This window comes from Amphiura filiformis, chromosome 19, assembly GCF_039555335.1.
Source record: "Amphiura filiformis chromosome 19, Afil_fr2py, whole genome shotgun sequence".
In the NCBI taxonomy this organism is placed as follows: Eukaryota; Metazoa; Echinodermata; class Ophiuroidea; order Amphilepidida; family Amphiuridae; genus Amphiura; species Amphiura filiformis.
In genome coordinates, this window is record NC_092646.1 from 41,580,050 (window position 1) to 41,600,759 (window position 20,710).

Consider the following 20,710-nt stretch of genomic DNA (forward strand, 5'->3'; position numbering starts at 1 on the left):
ATAGTCCAGTCGTAATTGTTGGAAATTCAGACTTTTAAAAAAGAAAAATAGTTCAAAACCGGAAATTCTCAATTTGAGAGCTCACTTTTGACAATTCCGTGATTTTTCATTGATCAATTGCATTGGCAACAGGAATTCCAGTCGCTTTCAGCATGTTCAGAAAGCAAATCTGGAAATCGAGACATTTCCTTGGAAAGTTACTCCTCCTTAGCATGTTTAAAAAAACGGTGACATGGAGGAGGTAAATTGCTAGCTAATATTCAGTAATTTGTCTCAATGATGACTGGCAGTGTGAGATAAATGCTTCTACGGACAAGGGTGTTCATCATGAGCTATCATGATTGTATAAAATTGATACAGAAAGAAATTGTCATTTAATGTGAATGAGGGGGCAGGAGCATAATGTTTGTTTGTTTGTTTGAACGGTCGCTCCGTGTGGAGAAACGATTAGGTCCTGATGGGGCCAGTCTCAAACAAAATGCAGGAGGAGTCGAGAAGAGAGGAATGTGGGTTAAGAAAGAGGTGAGGATGAGGTGGAAGTGATGGTGGAAGAAGAATAGAGAAAAGGAGGAGGAGGATGGATGGGATGAGATGAGATGAAAAGAGGAGGAGGAGAGAAAACGGAAGAAGATGCCAAGAAGAGGATGTGAAGGAAGAGGAGAAGAGAATAGGAAGCCGGAATAGGAAATAAAGAAGCAGAAAATCCATAAGATGGTGGAGAAGAGGACGGTTGTGAGGAAGAAGAAGAAGAGGAGGAAGTGGTAAATGAGAGAGAGAGAGAAGACGAGGATGAGGCGGAAATGAAGGAAAGAGGTGATGAAGAAGTGGAGAAGAAGGAAAAAAAGGAGAAACGAAGACAACAAATCAGGGGTATCATCTATATTTTAGTTCATTAGCTAAAGCTAACATTTAACAATTGTTTTGATGCCATCATAAAATCTTTGGGCTGGGTTTTTTCTCATATGTTATAGAATTGCTTGAACTTTAGAACTGGCACACCCAGACAACTTGAAATAGACTGAATTGGTCATTTCACAGCATCATGAGGACGCCTGCTCGGTGGGTCTAAATACACAGCCCTGCGGTGCCCAGTATAGGGCCGAACACCATAGGATAAGTCTCTTGTTTTAACCCGCTGCACGCGAAAATAAAGAAGATTCTTAGGGACGCACCATTAGATTCTCAGGGGGGCATGGGAGTTTGGGTCAGGCAGAATTTTTTCCTCCGAGAGCAGCAATTTTTTTTTTTTTCGTCTCACTAGTGGGCGAAGTTTTTTTTTTTTCAAAAAACTCCCATCCCAGCAAACACAAAACGTTTTCGACATCATTCGCAAAAGGTTATGAAAGGTTGTCAGAAAACGTTTAAATGTCGGGTTATATAAAACGTTTTCATAACCTTAAAAACATTTTTGATAATCTACTGCTCAGCAAACAAAAATGTTTTACAGAAAACGTTTAAATGTCGGGTTATATAAAGGGTATAAAAACGTTTTAATAACATTCCAAAAACATTCTTGAAAACTTGATACAAAACATTCTAAACAAAATGTTATTTTGGGGTTGAAAAAATATTTTGCGAAAAATATTTGCCCAAAATATTTTCAATAACGTTTTAAAAACGTTTGCATGACCTTTATATAACCCGACATTTAAATGTTATTAAAAGGTTTTGAAAAAAACATTTTAAGAACATTTCTGTGTTTGTTGGGTTCAAATATTTTAACATAATGTTATTTAAATATTGACACAATATTTGGCAAAAATGTTTGCAAAAATAGTTTACAATAACATTTTTTGAAAACATTTAAAAATATTGTTGTAGTGTGTTTTCATACAAAACGTTTTAAAACGTTATCCTGACCTTTATATAACCCGACATTTTAATGTTATTAAAACGTTTTTACCTAAACCAAAAGCCAAAATATAACTTATTTAAAACGTTTTTAAAACGTTTTTGTGTTTGCTGGGATGCCACCCCCTGGAAATCTAATGGTGCGCCCCTTAGTAGCACATTATCCTTTCGTTTCACTTTCTTAAAATCAAAGTATTCCAATTTTCTTTTTAAAAGTTTTAAATAAGAATTGTACATTTGCATGCTGACTATATTTGGAATCAGCATGAAAAATGCATTACAATGAGTACCAACAAGAATATTATTGGTTCGACGCGGTGGTTCTTGAGATAACTCTTGATGTTTTGAGAAAATACCTCAAAACGTTTATGTTGAAGTCTATGATGGAGAATTAATACGCTTTGCTAAGAGAGTACCTACAGTGATCACTCCAATAGAGTGAAATAAAAGAGTTAAAAAAGGAGTGGGAAAAGAATGAAAGTTTTAATCTGGGAAGTTTAACTTTGATGAAAGAAACCTCATTTTCTATCTTGGTATAGCTGTGGAGATAGATAGAGGATTTAATGTCTTTAATACTAATGCTGGTTTCATACTACCCCGCCGCTTGCCGCTGAGCGGCGTGGCGCACGCGCATTGCAGACAAACGGACACAATAAAGGCTTGTCATTGGTTGAAACGCCTGGAGGTATGCTGGAGGCTTAAGCCATCAAAGTAATACTAGTAATATTCTGATTTGCTCGCAAGAACGCCATCATTTTGTCAAATTTCTAAATTTTTGCACGATTGTAATACCCAATGGTGTACTTAAATACCCTGTGAAAGAAAACCTGACGTGGTTTAATTACTGTCAAATCAAAGAGTTTTTGATTGCACCCAGAGATCCACAAGCCTTGGGTGCAGTTTTGTTCGCAAATTCCCCATAGAGCTCCATAAAGCTAAGGGACCGTTCACAAACACTTGTAAGGGGGGGGCTTGATGCAAAAAATGTCATCGCGAAAATTTTTCGGGCCCCCCTTTACAGACCTCAAAAATCTCAGGGCCCCCTTTTTGACATGAAAATTATGGGTCAACCCCATAGAACAGCATATAAACTTTTTCCAGGAAAATTTGTGCTAAATTTTTCAGGCCCCCCCCCTTAGGAGGGTCAAAAAATTCAGGGCCCCCTTTTTGCATCAGGCCCCCTAACAAGTGTTTGTGAACGGTCCCTAAGTAGTTTTCGTTACCTCATTATTTCACTTTAAGACGATTAGAAAACCCCATCGACAGTTGTTGCTAAAATTATGTAATAATTTTTGACAAAGGATAACCAAATTAAAATTTGACCAAAATCATAAATTATGGCTTTACTTTAAAACATTCAAAATCGTTCCGGTGTCCTATAATTAAACACAACGAATTTGGCTATAACAGAATTAAAATTTGGCCAAATTTGGCCAAAATCATAAATTATGGCTTTAATTCAAAACATTCAAAATCGTTCCGTTGTTCTACAATTAAACACAACGAATTTGGCTATTTCCAATTAGGCTTGCCAAGCCAAATTCATTTTTAAAAGATCATGATCTTTAACTAACTGGAATAAGTTAAGCATGCAATATGCGGGAACTTTAAGGCTAGACCGTAATACCCTCTGCTGATGAACCTAAGATCTAGATTGCTTTGTTAAGGGACAGAGACGGAGGAGAACAGGTTATTGGCGAGTTAAAAAATAGGCAAGTTAGAAAAAGGCGAGTTAAAATGGCGAGTTACCCCCTGCAGTGTTTTCCGGAAAGTCCATGTGGCGAGTTAAAATGGCGAGTTACCCCCTGCAGTGTTTTCCGGAAAGTCCACACGGCGAGTTGTGAATTTCCGGAAAGTCCACGAGGCGAGTTGTGAATTTCCGGAAAGTCCACATGGCGAGTTGTGAATTTCCGGAAAGTCCATGTGGCGAGTTGCGAATTTCCGGAAAGTCCATGTGGCGAGTTGTGAAAAATGCAGTTTTGGTCAAAATTCAAAAAATGATTATTTAAAAAAATTGATACCATTAATGTATTCTTTGACTCATGTCCGTTCCATATTATACTTTATCATATAAATAGATATCAGCCTTGATTTTAAATACTGCAATCAATAGTTATTACAAATACCATTAATACTGTACAAATTTGCCTAGGCATTATGTGTTTTGACTTTGGCACATACAATTTGATTTTTTTTTCTGTGTGTGCAGTATGTCCTAACTAGTTTTTGATGGTAAAAACAAAAGGATTTCAGTATCAGTAGAATGCACAGTGACCACCACTGATGTTGATGAAAATGTATTTGTATGATTTTTTATTTCAAGAGTAGTGAGATATGATTAGGTTTCTTTTATATTAGAGGTTGCTTGTATATCCGATTATTCATGGTACATAAAATAGTTGAGTAATCTATCAATTGACTGATTATGTGTTGTGCCCCTTTGTGTTGTGTTTTTTTTTAAAGTGTTTTTAAGTTTTATGACTTTTATTTGTAACTTTTTCGGATTTTATTTATACTAGAAGAAGAGGGCAGCCTATGCACAGGCGAGAGTAGCACTGCCTCTATATATTAATTCCCAAGATCATTGCAAGCCCGAGAGAAATATATGATAAATGGAAACTGATTTTGCTGATTTTGGACTAGCAGCTTTAAAAAAAAACAGTACTTAATACACTGTGACATTTTTAATTCACTGTTGGAACTTCATCATAGTGTTACTGTAACTCGCCACTTGGACTTCATAGTCTTGCTGTAACTCGCCACCGGGACTTCATAGTGTTACTGTAACTCGCCACTGGGACTTCATAGTGTTGCTGTAACTCGCCACTGGGACTTCATAGTGTTACTGTAACTCGCCACTGGGACTTCATAGTGTTGCTGTAACTCGCCACCGGGACTTCATAGTGTTACTGTAACTCGCCACTGGGACTTCATAGTGTTACCCATGGGAATATCTAAAAATAGCCTGACTCTGTGGGGGGTAACTCGCCTTTTTAACTCGCCTTTACCTAACTCGCCCATATTGTAACTCGCCTAAAACATGCTCTCGAGACGGAGGGTAAAGAAAACATATCAAGTTGTTTTTGCGTAAGACAGTAATTCTCATAGGTCATTACTGGTCATCTTATACACACAAACCTGAGGACTATTAAAAGTCTGTACTATCTGCATGGGTGTCACCATGGACCATGATCAAGTCTGCTTTGGTATCAGGGGAGGAGGGTTTTGCCTCTCAGGGTGATTTTTGTTTTTGGTATTGCAATGCCTTCTCATTTATATATAAACCATAAATTTAAAAAATGCAGGTAAATGTATTACTAGTAGGCCTACCTATAGCTAGTGGGTCCCACAATTGTTTTAGAAACTATGAATCAGATATTTAAGGACCGTTCACAAACACTTGTTAGGGGGGCTGATACAAAACAATTTCATCGCGAAAGTTTTTCGGCCCCTTATGGGTCAATCCCATAGAAAAGCATATAAACTCAATTTTCCCAGGAAAATTTGTGGTCATTTTTTAAGACCCCCCCCCCTTTTTCAGCAGCCCTCCCCTAACAAGTATTTGTGAACGGTCCCTTATTAAAACACTTTTTGAAAATTCGTCTTTAATGGAGATTATTTTATCACCTGGTCATGTCGGTTTTCTAATTTTTAGAAAGCATTTATGCAATTATTTGAAAAATTTTAATATATTAAATCATAATTATGTGGACAAAAGTGTTAAATACCCTTTTGCATAATATAATTAGCAAAAATAAAATAGTTGGCACACTTGCTCAAAACAATTCAAATGCGATATGCATGTCATACCAGAAGTACGAGGGTCGGTCAGCAGTAGGCCTACTTATGGTGCTCTCCATACTTTATAATTCTTGAGAAAATTTAAAATATATAACAATACCTCATTTCAGTCTCTTTTTCATGCATCGAGGTCCCATTTTAACGCAATAACTCTAGACAATAAGCTCAAGGCTGGATTTACCGTTTTGGGAGCCAGTAGGGAAAGATGCGAAACGCGATCCTTTCGGTGTGGGGTCCAGGTGCCCACTCAAGGGCCCCTGGGGGTCCAGGGGACGAAGCCCCCGGGCATGGCCGTCGCTAGACCATTTTCCCAGAGGTGTAGGGTAAGATGGGGGTAAGTGGGACACTTAAGGATATTATTAGATATAAAACTCATTTAGGTGAATAAAGATTGGACTTATGTTTTTATAATTCAAGTATAGGCCTAATTCTAGGACAATGTCTGGTGTTATAGTTTTGGGGCGACACTCCAATTCAGTACAGAAGGGCGGGTTGAAGGCCTATGTTTCCAGTAAAGAGCACACCTGTCTCATGGCTACATTTGATGTGAGTTATCTTCAGTAGATATCACACATGTTCCCTGACTACATTTGCTGTGTGTTATCTTCAGTAGATAGCACACCTGCCCCATGGCTACATTTGCTGTGTGTTATTTCCAGTAGATAGCACACCTGCCCCATGGTTATATTTGCTACCGGTATGTGTTATCTTCAGTAGATAGCACACCTGTCACATGGCTACATTTGCGGTGTGTTATCTTCAGTAGATAGTGTTACGAGTCGTACTTGACTCAAGGCCAAAATCACCTTTTACCCTAACTCACACGAATGCACAACACAAAATTTATACACTGTTTGATTAAACTAACAAAATCTAAGTCTTTAATTGAAAGCAAGTTATGATTGGTACAATATATGACAACAATGCACATACACAATAATCAAATATAATCACTATACTATTTAGTACTTAGAAAACTGTTAGTGGGTCACCGGTACTCACATATGCCAGTCTTTACTCCGTCCCTGTGTCGCCACCCTTGACAACTAATGTAGGTCAAGTGACACATCTCTAATATGTCACGGCGACCTACTAAGTTCAGTTTCGAGTCACTGTGACACATGTATAATGGGTCTCATGACATGCTATTCACATCAAGAGAGTCGGTGGAGAGAATCGCATCCACTGTCATAGGTCACATGACTCGCTTCAACTGCCAAACGAGTCCCATCAACTTGCTTACATAGGTCAGACTGACCTATTTGCACAGGTTAGACGGGTCATCGGTACTCACGTATGCGAGTTTTTCTTCCGTCCCTGTAGTGACACCCTTGACAACCAAAGTAGGTCAAGTGACACACCTGTAATATGTCACGGTGACCTACTAAATTCAGTTTCAAGTCACTGTGACACATGTATAATGGGTCACATGACATGCTATTCACATCAAGTGAGTCTGTGCAGAGACTCGCATCTACTGCCATAGATCACATGACTCGCTTCAACTGCCAAACGAGTCCCATCAACTTGCTCACGTAGGTCAGACTGACCTATTTGCACAGGTCAAACGGGTCATCGGTACTCACGTATGCGAGTTTTTCTTCCGTCCCTGTAGTGACACCCTTGACAACTAAAGTAGGTCAAGTGACACACCTGTAATATGTCACGGTGACCTACTAAATTCAGTTTCAAGTCACTGTGACACATGTATAATGGGTCACATGACATGCTATTCACATCAAGTAAGTCTGTGCAGAGACTCGCATCTACTGTCATAGGTCACATGACTTGCTTCAACTGCCAAATGAGTCCCATCAACTTGCTCACGTAGGTCAGACTGACCTATTTGCACAGGTCAGACGGTAGGTCATCGGTACTCACTTATGCGAGTTTTTCTTCCGTCCCTGTAGTCACACCTTTGCCAACTAAAGTAGGTCAAGTGACACACTTATAACATTAACCTTTCTCATTGCATCACTTCCTTAGGGGAATTCCATGACATCATTTTCACTTTACAATCTCAGGGGACTTTCCAATTGTGCAACACACTGAAAAGGGGAATTCCCAGCTATCCATTCAATTTGCTGAGAAGTATCCCTAAAATGTCTCATGAAATAGATTTTAATTGTAAACAAAGATAATCAACAATTAGTGGGTTTTTTAGCGGGTTCGCCGTCGGACAAGTTTAGAACTGTCAAGCTTTCGTCATGAGTAGCTCTGACTTCTTCAGGACAAAGTACCTAAGAATGAGACATGTAGACTGCCCCTTGTCTACTGATGACTCTGGAAAGAGTCGTTCACTGAAGACTGCCCCTTGTCAACAGAGAACAAGCAGATCTCGCCTATCTGCTAATAAAGGTTTGGTAGCTCTGAAAAGAGCCGTTCACTGAAGACTGCCCTTGTCTACAGAGAACTAGCAGATCTCGCCTATCTGCTAATATAAAGATTTTGGTGGCTCTGAAAAGAGCCGTTTGCTGAAGACTGCACCTTGTCTACAGAAACAAGCAGATCTCGCCTATCTGCTGATTTTGTAAGTTTTGGTGGCTCTGAAAACAGTTCAGTTCAGTTCAGTTCTCTCCATATGGAGAGATTTTATTTCTCAGTATATATAGGCCTTCGGCCTTACAATACAATAAAGTACAGTACAATATATTTACCCATCACCAGGGGGCAAAAGAGTTTGCCTGATTTTATGAGCATTAAAAATAAATTTTGATAATGAAATTATAGTTTGTTGATTTCTAGACTGAAATAGAGTAATAAAATAATTGAAATTTGGAATACACTCTGGCAATAAGCGATTTCTTTCATTAGCATAAGCAGGACATTTTAATACAAAATGATACAAATCTTCAATTTCACCAGTGTGGCAGATTTTACAAATACGTAAATTTCGAGTAAAAACAAGCACACCTACCCCATGGCTACATTTGCTGTGTGTTATCTTCAGTAGATATCACACCTGCCCATGGTCACATTTGCTGTGTGTTATCTTCAATAGATAGCACACCTGCTCCATGGCTACGTTTGCTGTGTGTTATCTTCAGTAGATAGCACACCTGTCCCATGGCCATATTTGTTATGTGTTATCTTCAGTAGATAGCACACCTGTCACATGGCTATATTTTCTGGGTGTTAAATCTTCAATAGATAGCACACCTGTCCGGCTAAGTTTGCTGTGTGTTATTATACAGTCGATATCAAACCTGCCTCATAGCTACGTTTGCTGTGTGTTATCTTTGGTAGGGCCTACACCCTATCCCGGCATACTGCAGTTACTGTCCGTTTTCCTATACACAATACACAGTGCTCTCACCATTGACGCGTGACCTCTACAAATGATGCATGTTGGAAGAATGGACACTTGCCTAGTTAACATCACTGTGTGAAAAATAACCAGCCAATATTTTATTTATTCTCCAAAACTTCTAGCAAATATATTTCTCTAACATGACCTAAAATTACAGCTAGGTTAGATGTTCAGAAATGGTCGCACTTTTGTAAAATATGAGTGAGGGCAAGGTATAGCTAGCCAACTCCCCGTGTTAATTGAATGGAGATTTGACCGAAAATATTGGTATCGGACCGCTCACTTATGAAGGATGCCACAAAAAACGGTAAAAGCTACATTTAAACTATTCTAAATAGGTTCTAGAAAATATAGTTTTGTAACATGTCCTAAATTTTAGCTAATTTAGATGTTTGGAGAGGGTCGCACTTTTGTGTTTTAGGAAGGATATGTAAACGACAGATAACACCAAAAATATGAAGAAATTATTTCCAAACCGTGTTAAGTCAACAATCATTATGTTGCTCATTTTGAAGAATGCTGGTTAACAAAAAGCAGGTCTTTGTCTCATTTCGTGAACAAAGGTACATATACCATTGTTTCCTTTAATTCGTTTCCTTTATAATCGGTTACCCAACTGAAGCTATAATACCAGCTTTATTGCGATGTCGCACATTGAAAACAGACACTTGTGCACAACCAGAGAAGATCTGATTTAATCAGTTGAGCTGCTTCAATGAGTGTTATCTTGGTTTAATAGCTTTTAATGGGATTTAAGTCCTGCAAAGGTCGAGATGAATTCTACTGTAGACATGACTGCATCATGGGACCCTATCCGGATATCCCACACACACCGGCATCGCCTGGCTAATAATTACTTGGTACAGCAGAGATACTAAAATAAATACCCGGGATCGATACACGTGAATGTGCTATGCACGATGTTGATATTCAGACGAAAATCTTTGGATACCGGGGTAGAAAATGATGAATATCTCCCAGTTCGTATAACGCCAGATGTGGTTCCTTGCACTTGAATATACATGTTGAACAGATATGATAGTCGTTAGCTAGCGTCTTGAGAAAGAAGCTTGCGTCTTGAACTCAAAAACTGACAATAATTCTGATTTTATATGTGCCGAATTATATAGCGCAGTGTATAGGTCAATCGTGGAGGTAGTCTAAAAGCAGTACCATGCTAACTCACACCATAGATTTTGATAAACTATGCTCACACACAGCGAGGTTAGTCACTGGGCAGCCTTAGTCAGATGTCCTTCGGCCCATTATGCGTCTCAAAACTATTAAACAGGTCGGAACAAAATGGCCATGCGTGGCGGTGGATTCAACCTACCATGACGATTTTTGCCATGAAGATATCGGGGCGATGACTCGTGCCACAAGCCCCGTGGCTACGAACGTTTGCTACCCGGACGGGTTCAAGGTACATGGGGATGTGCCACGGTTTGGGGGGGGGGGGTACCTCAGCGATTTAAGTATAGCGATAGGTGAATTTTAAGTTAAATGCGCAGTCCATCCACCGTAGTTAATGCAGATTAGATCCAGTTTACATGCCAAGTAGGCCTATAAATATTCTGTGGTGTTACATGGTATTTCTTGGGGAAATATTCTCTTTATACATCTTTTTATTTATAAATTTCTGTCATTATTACACAGCTCTAATTTGGGCTTGTTTCTGAACATTCGCCACTTGCACGGTTCCGCCATTATGCACTATGTGCGGGAGAGCCTCGAACTGGCAGCATACATGAATGGGAATTGAACCAGTCATATAACATTCTGTGTAAGGTTACGTAATTCTTCCTTTCATGTATGCTGCCAGTTCGAGGCTCTCCCGCATATAGTGCATAATGGCGGAACCGTGCAAGTGGCGAATACTGCAAAGTCTTTCATCTTTCTATACTAAGCACAAATAGAAATAATATTGGATTTCTGGGTGGACCTCAACACTGCCCCTTTGGGAGAATCTACCACGCTACCAATGTAAGTCACTTGGGGGCAGTGTTGAAGTCAGCTCAGAATTCAAATATAATTTCCGAACATATTGATATAGGCCTACCGTACGGTAGGCCTATAGCTTAAGGGATCTGGAATGAGCGTTTTGAGCGTTTCGACAGTATTTTTTGTGGGACATGAGAGCACACCAGACATATTGAATTGCATTCTGAATACGAAGAATGTCTTTCTGATATCAAATAATTTTCATTTTTGAAATTCACGATATAATACAAATTTTATGACAAATTATTAAAATTTGATATTTTTCAAATTTTTGATATATAACAGTCCTCGAAGTAAATTTTATAAATCTAATGATACATTCTTAAAGTGTAAGTAGCTGGGAGGAAAAGCCGACGATCAATTGAAAATTTTGACCTTTCATATTGAAGATATGGATTTTTTTTTCCCAAAAGACCTTTTTTTGTGGTGTTTTGGGAAAAAAAATCACATCTTCAATACGAAAGGTCAAAATTGATCGTCGGCTTTTCATCCCACCTACATACACTTCAAGTATAAATCATCAGATTTATCAAGTTTAATTCGAGTAGGCCTAGGGGGCCTACTGTTAAATATCAAAAATATCAAATTTTGATAATTTGTCATAAAATTTGTATTATATTGTGAATTTCAAAAAATCAAAATTATTTAATATCAGAAGGACATTCTTAGTATTCAGAATGCAATTCGATATGTGCTCTAATGTCCCACAGTAAATTCTGTCCAAACGTTCATACCCCACCCCTTAATATAAACATTTGAAAGACTTTATAGTGTACGTGTGTCCAGAAACAAGCCAAAATATAGAGCTATTAAACTATGAAAAAAATTTCAAAAATATATGAAACAAAAGTGAGAAAGAGTGTGTTAGAAGATACAACTCACAGTACTGCCAGAACAAGTATTGGCGGGATTTGCTACCGGTACCGTAAAATGGGGTAACTTCGGTCAGCGGGGTAACTTTGGTCGGTCAAATATATTTTTTTAAATGGTCATATTTTCGTACAGCAATGTTGTTTTTAGTCATATTTGGTGTTAATTTGTTAAGAAATATATTTGGAAGAAATTATAGTCGCTCATGTCCAATTTCCTCGAAATTTACGAAAATATCGGGATTTTTGACCAAAAATAAGCATTTTTTTACATTTTTTTCAGAAAAATAAAAATCGATATTTGTGAGCATGGATGTGTGCTTGATTAATGTTGCAAGGAGTCAGATGTCACAAAAAAAAAACTTGCCCATATACAGCGAAGATCAATTTTTTAATTTTTTTTTCTTCATGGCATGCAATACTCAGACCAAAGATGCCCCAAATGCGGGGTAACTTTGGTCGGGGTATTTTTAACCCCTAGGGCACCCTTACAAAATTATTAACAAATCTTTTTCAACTTCAAGGTGTAGAAGGGAACCATAATGTCATAAAAAAAAAGATAATTAGAAATAGAATTGGTTTTGTTTGGAAGCAGTGGTTTCAAAAGTCTGAAAAGTGCCCAAAGTTACCCCATGTGTTACTAAGTATAGGCCCTATCTTGATCGAGTAGGCCTACCTGCCCCATGGCTAGGGGCCTACAGTACGTTTTCTGTTGTTACATCTAGCTTCATTATACTTATGTAGGCCTACTACGTTTTATCGTATTGCCGCCCATTAGGCCTATGATTGCAAATTTAGAAATTACGCCGGACCCCCCTCCCCAACCCCAAATTATTATTTGGTGGCGTGCGCCCGTAATTTCAATTTCGCTGCGCAGAGAGCTCGTAACCCGAATAAAAAAATTGTGTTGAAGTTTGCAGGCTGGGAATTTTGCACAGTTTCACTTATTTTATTTCACAGCCCTACTAGTTGAACTTGCGTGAGTGCATTATTATCAGAAACCGCATGCAATTCAAAATCGAATTGCCTCATTAGTACCTGGCATTGCTATCATATCAGCATATTCTCGCATTCATCAGTTTGCCGGCCAAGCACATCAATGACCAGGTAAGCTTAACAATATTTTAATATGTACGTGAGTGTTTCCACAGTAATGACTAATGAGACCCCCTTTTTTTGCCCTTTTCTTTTTCTATTTACTTTCAGATTTTAATTATGGCCATTGTTAATCTTCATGAGTAAGGAGATAGCTAGCTCAGTAACTTTCGTTCACGTAAGCGGTTTCGTTGTATGTTGTCCCACTGGCCTACTTCACCGTTATAAACGTAGATTGCCTGGCGATCGGAGTGTTATCGTTAGAGCACCTCGGACTAGGAGATAGCGAGCAAAAATTCAATATCCTACCTCAATTATGGGGAAATTACTAGTAACGGTTGTAACATATTTGTTGTATTAGGTCATGTGTTATATGGTGGGACCCCAAAATAGTGGGAGGCGTTACATTTTTCTCTCCTCTTTCAGATTTAACTTGTTGGTACAGAGTTATTCTTTGTCCAATTGCATAAAGTTTGGGCTCATTATACAGCTTGATTATTCTACTTTTCAAGTATGGTTCACAATTTGAAATTATCATTTGTTTAATTAGTGAAAAATATTAAAATGCTATTAACGAGGATAAACCTGGAGGATAAGTGGTGGAGGATAAGCGGTGGAGGAGTATGTGTAATCTCTATGAGAAATGTTGTGGAAACATGATATCTTAATGAATTTTAGATTTTATCATTGCCAAATTCTGTGCTATACATGCAAATCATATCTCAAATCAAAGCTTGTTCATTCATTATTCATATTCAACTATTAATGTGATCTATTTTATGTTTTACAAGTACTCACTGAGAACTGTAAGTCACAAGACCCACAATTTTTCCCTATTCTCTACACACAAATGCCTACATTTTAAGTCACAACACGCGTTTTGGCTTTAAATTGTTGTATCTTGAGAATTATTCACCCTAAGATAGGAAAAGTATACATTTTTGGAAAGCATTTTAACCCGGGAATCCAAATATGCAGTTAAAATAAATGTAGGATACACTCTAAAGAAAATATTTCCAAAAATGTAATCAATATTTGGTGCGTAAAAGTTACGTACATTTTCACACCCTGTATCACCACTTTGGTCAATCATAACATAGCAAAAGTATACATTTTATTAAAGCTCATAGTTTTGCCTACCACAAAATTAGATTACATTCCATATCAGTAGCAAATGCATAAATTATCAATTTTCTAGTAAATTTTTTTTTTTTTTCTTTATATCACCCTATATATTTTCTTACACACCCTGTATACCAACATCAATTTTGCATTGTTGGATTCCTTGGAACATAAGCTTTCCAAAATTGTATAGTTTTGTTGATGTGAGATGTATCGTTTTAGACATTGTATCAATTTAAGTGAAAATGAAGGCCAATGATCAAAATCAGTGCTTGTAACGCAAATGTGCCCCACCATAGGACACATGACCATTAACAGTTCTTGACGCACAAGAGGACGAAAAATGAATAAAAGACTGAGTGTTGAAAAATTGACTATGTATGGTCTTTGGTTTAATTTTCTTAGGTTAAAACACTATTGGTGGGTTAAGGAATCCAGATGCTTCAAATTTCTCAGGGAACAGGCTGATGCAGTATGATCTCCCGAGCATTTTGACACCATTTTCATCCAAATCGTCCAAAAATTGAGTTGGTGCCGGCCTAGCTCGTTCACGTAGCGGTTTCGTTGTCCCACTGGCCTACTTAGATTGCCTGGCGATCAGAGTGTTATCGTCAGAGCACCTCGGACTAGTGCCGGCCAAAACAAGTATTTGGACAGGGGGGTCTGAAAATCAATATTTTTGACAATAATCATTATTATATACCTAATTCTGTTAAAGTTGATGCTGATTTGTATGTAATTGATGTCTAGAATTCCATTTATGAAAGTTGCATCAAAATTGGAGTTGTCGTTTTCTTAAAATGGTTGTTTTACGTCCAAATATGGATGTGAGTGCGCTTTGCATAAAACATGATGAGTTGGTTGGAGAACAGCATGCATGCTCTTTTGTTCTGTTTCTTCATGGAGTGCTTTTAGGTTGACCACTTCGAAAGTGGCATTCTGCTACCAGTGGCGTACCGTGGCTGCTCCTACCCCAGGGGGCTAAGAAAATGTAAATTTTGCAGCCCCTTGCGGCAACAGCCCGAAAAGGTTGCCCCGAAAGCCGTATATTTAAGACAAAATAAGACATTTTACACACGAAGCTGTAAATTTATACATTGTAGATACTGACAGTATCTAAATTGGCTATATGGATGTGAATGGGGCTTCAAGTTCAACTTCAACATCAGTACTGCTGTTTTCTTCATTTTTTGCCAAATTTGTCATTTCAAAAATACCAAATGACAATTTGAATGACCTATCCTTCACTTTTAAGCATTTTATAAACAATTTGAATTCACTTGCGCTGGGATCACTGATTGGGTCTTTAACACACTGTCAGCCAAATTGGCCTAAGCCGGGGCTCAAACACGATACTGCGACATATTTGTGTGGGAGGTTAAAAGAAAAGGGTTGTAAAGGAAGCCTACATAAATATATGTTGTCTATACTTCACTTGACCCAAATATATGATTTATTTTTGTGATGAGACATTTGCACCCATTTGCACATGGAATTTTAGAGGGATTTTGACAGCAGTTTAAGGAAATTTGATGAGGAATTCAAATGCAAATTACTTTTACATGTAGGGCCAGAAATGGAGGAAAAAGGTTTTGATTGATAATGTCATAAAAATTGACTCATCGAAATAACTAAGTTCCAAATTACTGGAAAAGATATGCTTTACATTTCCTAATCTTACTATGCTAATGTTACATTATTGTATAAAGAAGAAAATTGTACCCAAACGGTTACATTTCAGCACATCACATCAAAGCTCCCATTGGGCACCTCATTCCTTTTTAAAGGAATTTTATTCATTGACCATTTGCAAGCTTAAGGGATCTAGAATGAGCGTTTATGGCGTTTCGACAGTATTTTTTGTGGGACATGTGAGCACCTCGGACGTATCGAATTGCATTCTGAATACGAAGCATGTCTTTCTGATATCAAATAATTTTCATTTTTTGAAATTTACGATATAATACAAATTTTATGACAAATTATTAAAATTTGATATTTTTCAAATTTTTGATATATTTATAACAGTCCTCGAAATAAATTTTTATAAATCTAATGATATATTCTTAAAGTGTATGTAGCTGGGAGGAAAAGCCGACGATCAATTGAAAATTTTGACCTTTTATATTGAAGATATGGATTTTTTTCCCAAAAGACCTATTTTTTTTTGTGTGTTTTGGGAAAAAAATCCATATCTTCAATACGAAAGGTCAAAATTTTCAATTGATCGTCGGCTTTTCATCCCACCTACATGCACTTAGGTATAAATCATCAGATTTATAAAGTTTACTTCACGTACTGTTAAATATCAAAAATATAAATTTTTAATGATTTGTCATAAAATGTGTATTACATTGCGAATTTATTTGATATCAGAAGGACATTCTTCGTATTCAGAATGCAATTCAATATGTCTGATGTGCTCTAATGTCCCACAATAAATACTGTCCAAACGTTCATACCCCTTCCCTTAATTTATGTATAATTACTATTTATGTATCAAATCTGTTACCATTTTTGCGGGTTGTTTAGTGTGACAGAGCACATTGTCGACACCCCCGGGGGGGTTCTCAGTACAAATGACCAATTTGGCGGAAAATTTTGACTTTTGGTATATAAATGGGTCCAAATTTCTTGAAAAATTGGTATATTTATGGGTCCACTTTCAAATTCTCAGCGCACGTCCCTACCAAAACCAAACTTGAGTACCCCCGGTGGACACCCTGTATTATAAATATAAACTTTATACTCCGTTGGTGAGCAACGGGCGATTGGAATTTCACCGAACCCAAGGAAAGGAGTCCTATCTGATTGGCTAGAAATCGATCGCTAGGCTGCTCAGTGGTGAAGTACAAACTCAAAATGGAGAGATGTATTCAATTCGATTGAAATCAATATTCTATTATTGACGCAGATAAAGAAAGTGGCATAGTGTGTCGATATGTACAAGTATTATAGACTTGTGATTTAATATTCTATACAACACCTGGATCTTAGCTGAATGGGCTACGTGTTCCTTTATATAATTGTAATTCTCAAACAGTTGAATATGTCACAATTTTGATGAATGATTTAAAAATCGTTATGGATTAAATGCAGTAAAATATATCCACAGCAATCAGCAATCACCGCTAATTAGTGTAATATTGCATTTCCAGTTAGTGTATTGGAATCAAAACCTGGGTTTTACCTGACAACAAATCGAATTTTCTTGTAATGGCAATATCATATGGGGTACTCATCATGCGCAGATCGTACAAACATAGAATAGAAACTCTGTGGCAGGCTCTGTGGTATCTCATATTGTGTAAATGGTATGAGTCGCTCGGCCTATATCTCGAACAAAATCGCTATGCGTAGCTTTTGAAAACCGATTGAAAAGGATTCGCCGTACTATCACGGAAATTTTTGACACGAAGATATAGGGATGATGACGCTGTGCAGAGATAATTCTCTATACACATTTTGTATAGAGAATCATTTCTGTCACACCTGCAATCATGTCTGGCACATTTCATGACATTTGAATCAACTCTGTCACTAACAGATAATCACTGGCCCCTCTTTAACTTTTACAATGAGAATGTATCATGTTACATAATCGTTATTATACCCAGTGGCGGCGCCACGGGGGATGCCCCCAGTCAGAACTCTTGCCCTCCCTGTTGCCCCCCACAAAAAACCCAAAATTACGAAAATTTCTATTTTTTGCAGTAATTTTGCGCAAAATTTGTTGATTTTTGCTTTATTTACTTACTGAATTCAGCAGTGTATGATTTCCAGTACCGTATTTGTTTACCTTTTGTAGGCTGGATTCTTTTTACTGATTAATATCTTTGATTTCTCATTACAGAGCTATGAAGACTAGGCTGCAACATTTACAGGGCAGGACATATCAAGTACAACTTGAGACCAATTTTGCACACAGTTTTCAACCATACAAATGTATCTACTGCAGACGGCTTTACAGTAATTTGACTTATTATATGAAACATGTGATAAGACATAGATCAAAATTAAACAGGTTCTGGTACAGAGCACTGACTATACATAAAATAATTTGTACAGTGAAACCATACCAACGTAAATATTGCACCAAGAGTTTCTCCTACCCAAGTGCACCGAAGACGCATAAAAGCTTCTGCACAAAAGAGAAGCCATACCAATGTAGATATTGTGAAAAGAGTTTCTCAACTTCAAGCCAGAAGACTAGGCATGAAAGGATTCACACAAACGAGAAACCATACCAATGTAATTATTGTGGACAGACTTTCTCAGAGTCAGGTAGCAAGACTAGACATGAAAGGATTCACACCAAAGAGAAACCATACCAATGTAATTATTGTGAAAAGAGTTTCTCACAAGCAGGTCACAAGACTAGACATGAAAGAATTCACACCAAAGAGAAAACATACCAATATAAAGAGAAACCATATAAATGTGAAAATTGTGAAAAGACTTTCACTCAGGCAGAAGCCAAAACTAGACATGAAAGGATTCACACCAAAGAGAACCCACAGCAATGTAGATACTGTGAAAACACTTTCTCAGATCCATGTAGCAAGACTGAACATGAAAGGATTCACACTAAAGAGAAACTATACCAATGTAAATATTGTGAAAAGAGTTTCTCACATGCAGGTAATAAGGCTAGTCATGAAAGGATTCACACCAAAGAGAAACCATACCAATGTAAATATTGTGAAAAGAGCTTCTCACATGCAGGTAACAAGACTGTACATGAAAGGATTCACACCAAAGAGAAACCATACCAATGTAAATATTGTGAAAAGAGTTTCTCACAGGCAGGAGGAGAAAAGACTATACATGAAAGGATTCACACTAAAGAGAAGCCGTACCAATGTAAATATTGTGAAAAGACTTTCTCAAATCGAAGTAGCAAAACTAAACATGAAAGAATTCACACTAAAGAGAAACCATACCAATGTAAATATTGTGAAAAGAGTTTCTCACAAGCTGGAGGCAAGATTGTACATGAAAGGATTCACACCAACGAGAAGCCATACCAATGTAAATATTGTGGAAAGAATTTCTCAGACGGAAGTCACAAGATTACACATGAAAGAATTCACACCAAAGAGAAACCATATATATGTAAATATTGTGCAAAGACTTTCTCAGAGGTAAGTAATAAGATTGCACATGAAAGGATTCACACAAAAGAAAAACCATATCAATGTAAATATTGTGAAAAGAAATTCTCAATTTCAAGTCATCAGACTAGACATGAAAGGAGTCACACCAAAGAGAAGCCTTACCAATGTAAATATTGTGAAAAGACTTTTTCGTATGCAGGTGACAAGACTGTACATGAAAGGATTCACACCAAAGAGAAGCCATATCAATGTAAATATTGTGAAAAGAATTTCTCAGAGGCAGGTAACAAGACTAGACATGAAAAGATTCATACCAAAAAGAAGCCATAGTCATACCAATGTGGATATTGTGAATAGAGTTTCTCATTATGTGGGAGAAAAGACAATACATGAAAGGAGTCACAACGAAGAAAAGCCATACCAATTGTAAATATTGTGAAAAGAGTTTCTCACATCCATGTAGCAAGACTAGACATGAAAGTATTCACACCAAAGAGAAACCATATCAATGTGAATATTGTGAAAAGAGACTAATCATGAGAAAGGATTCACACATAGGAGAAATAATAATAAATAAATATAAATATCTGGAAAAGAGTTTCTCACCGGCAAGTGACAAGACTGTACACAAAAGGTTTCACACCAAAGAGAAACATCAATGTAAATATTGTGAAAATAGTTTTTCAAATTCAAGTCACGAGACTGGTCATGAAAGGAAGACTCATACCAACGAGAAACCATGCCAATGTAAATATTTTGAACAAACTTTCTCAGTTCCAGGTTACAAGACTACATGAAAGGATTCACACTGAAGACAACCCTTAATTACTAATGCATGTAAACACATCGCAAGAAAAAAGTCTCCCGCTCGAAATTTCGTCATTATATCGTAAGGTTACATTTTTGTACCAATAAAATTAACTTCAATAATAACTAGAGATAATTTGCGCTCACAGAGCGCAGACAATCGCAAGGCATGTAACCCTTAAATGACCTTTTGACCTGACCTTTGACCTTAATGTTTCCCGAGGTTTGTTGTCACCGAAATTGAGCACCATACCCCTTACAGAAAGTGAAATTACGGTATAAGATTTGACCCCAGATAACCTTTGACCTGACCCCTGCAAAGTGTTCCAAAATATTCCCCTGGTCATTAAGTCTGTTGTCACAGAGTTTTAGTCCTGTACCCCTTACAGTTGTCCAGGAAATGCATTTCTAAAATTTGACCTCTGCATGACCTTTGACCTGACCCCTGTAAAATGTTCCCTGGTTATGATATTTGTTGTCACCGAGTTTGAGCCCCATACCCCTTACGGATGTTGAGATATTGCAATTGTAAGATTTTACCCCCTTAATGACCTTTGACCCCAATTCTTTGTACAACCTTTAGACACTGGCTAAAGGCAATACAGGTATGCAAGTGACGACATTGTGTTATGTAATTTGTGGAAGAAGAAGCATTTTTAGTGAAAATCTCATTTTGGCCATAATGATCTTTGGATGACCTTTGACCCCGAGTTGGTCAGGTAACATTTGTGCCCCCA

The 20,710-nt window shown here is 37.4% G+C and overlaps 1 protein-coding gene across 1 annotated transcript; it reads left to right on the forward strand.

Annotated features, from left to right (window-relative positions):
• The first annotated feature begins 12,733 nt into the window (after positions 1 to 12,733).
• LOC140141321 (uncharacterized) lies at positions 12,734 to 20,117 on the forward strand. Its single transcript, XM_072163157.1, has 2 exons — positions 12,734 to 12,939; positions 17,903 to 20,117. Exons 1-2 carry the CDS (start codon positions 12,932 to 12,934, stop codon positions 19,494 to 19,496), a joined length of 1,602 nt encoding a protein of 533 aa, XP_072019258.1. The 5' UTR covers positions 12,734 to 12,931; the 3' UTR covers positions 19,497 to 20,117.
• The last annotated feature ends 593 nt before the right edge of the window (positions 20,118 to 20,710 follow it).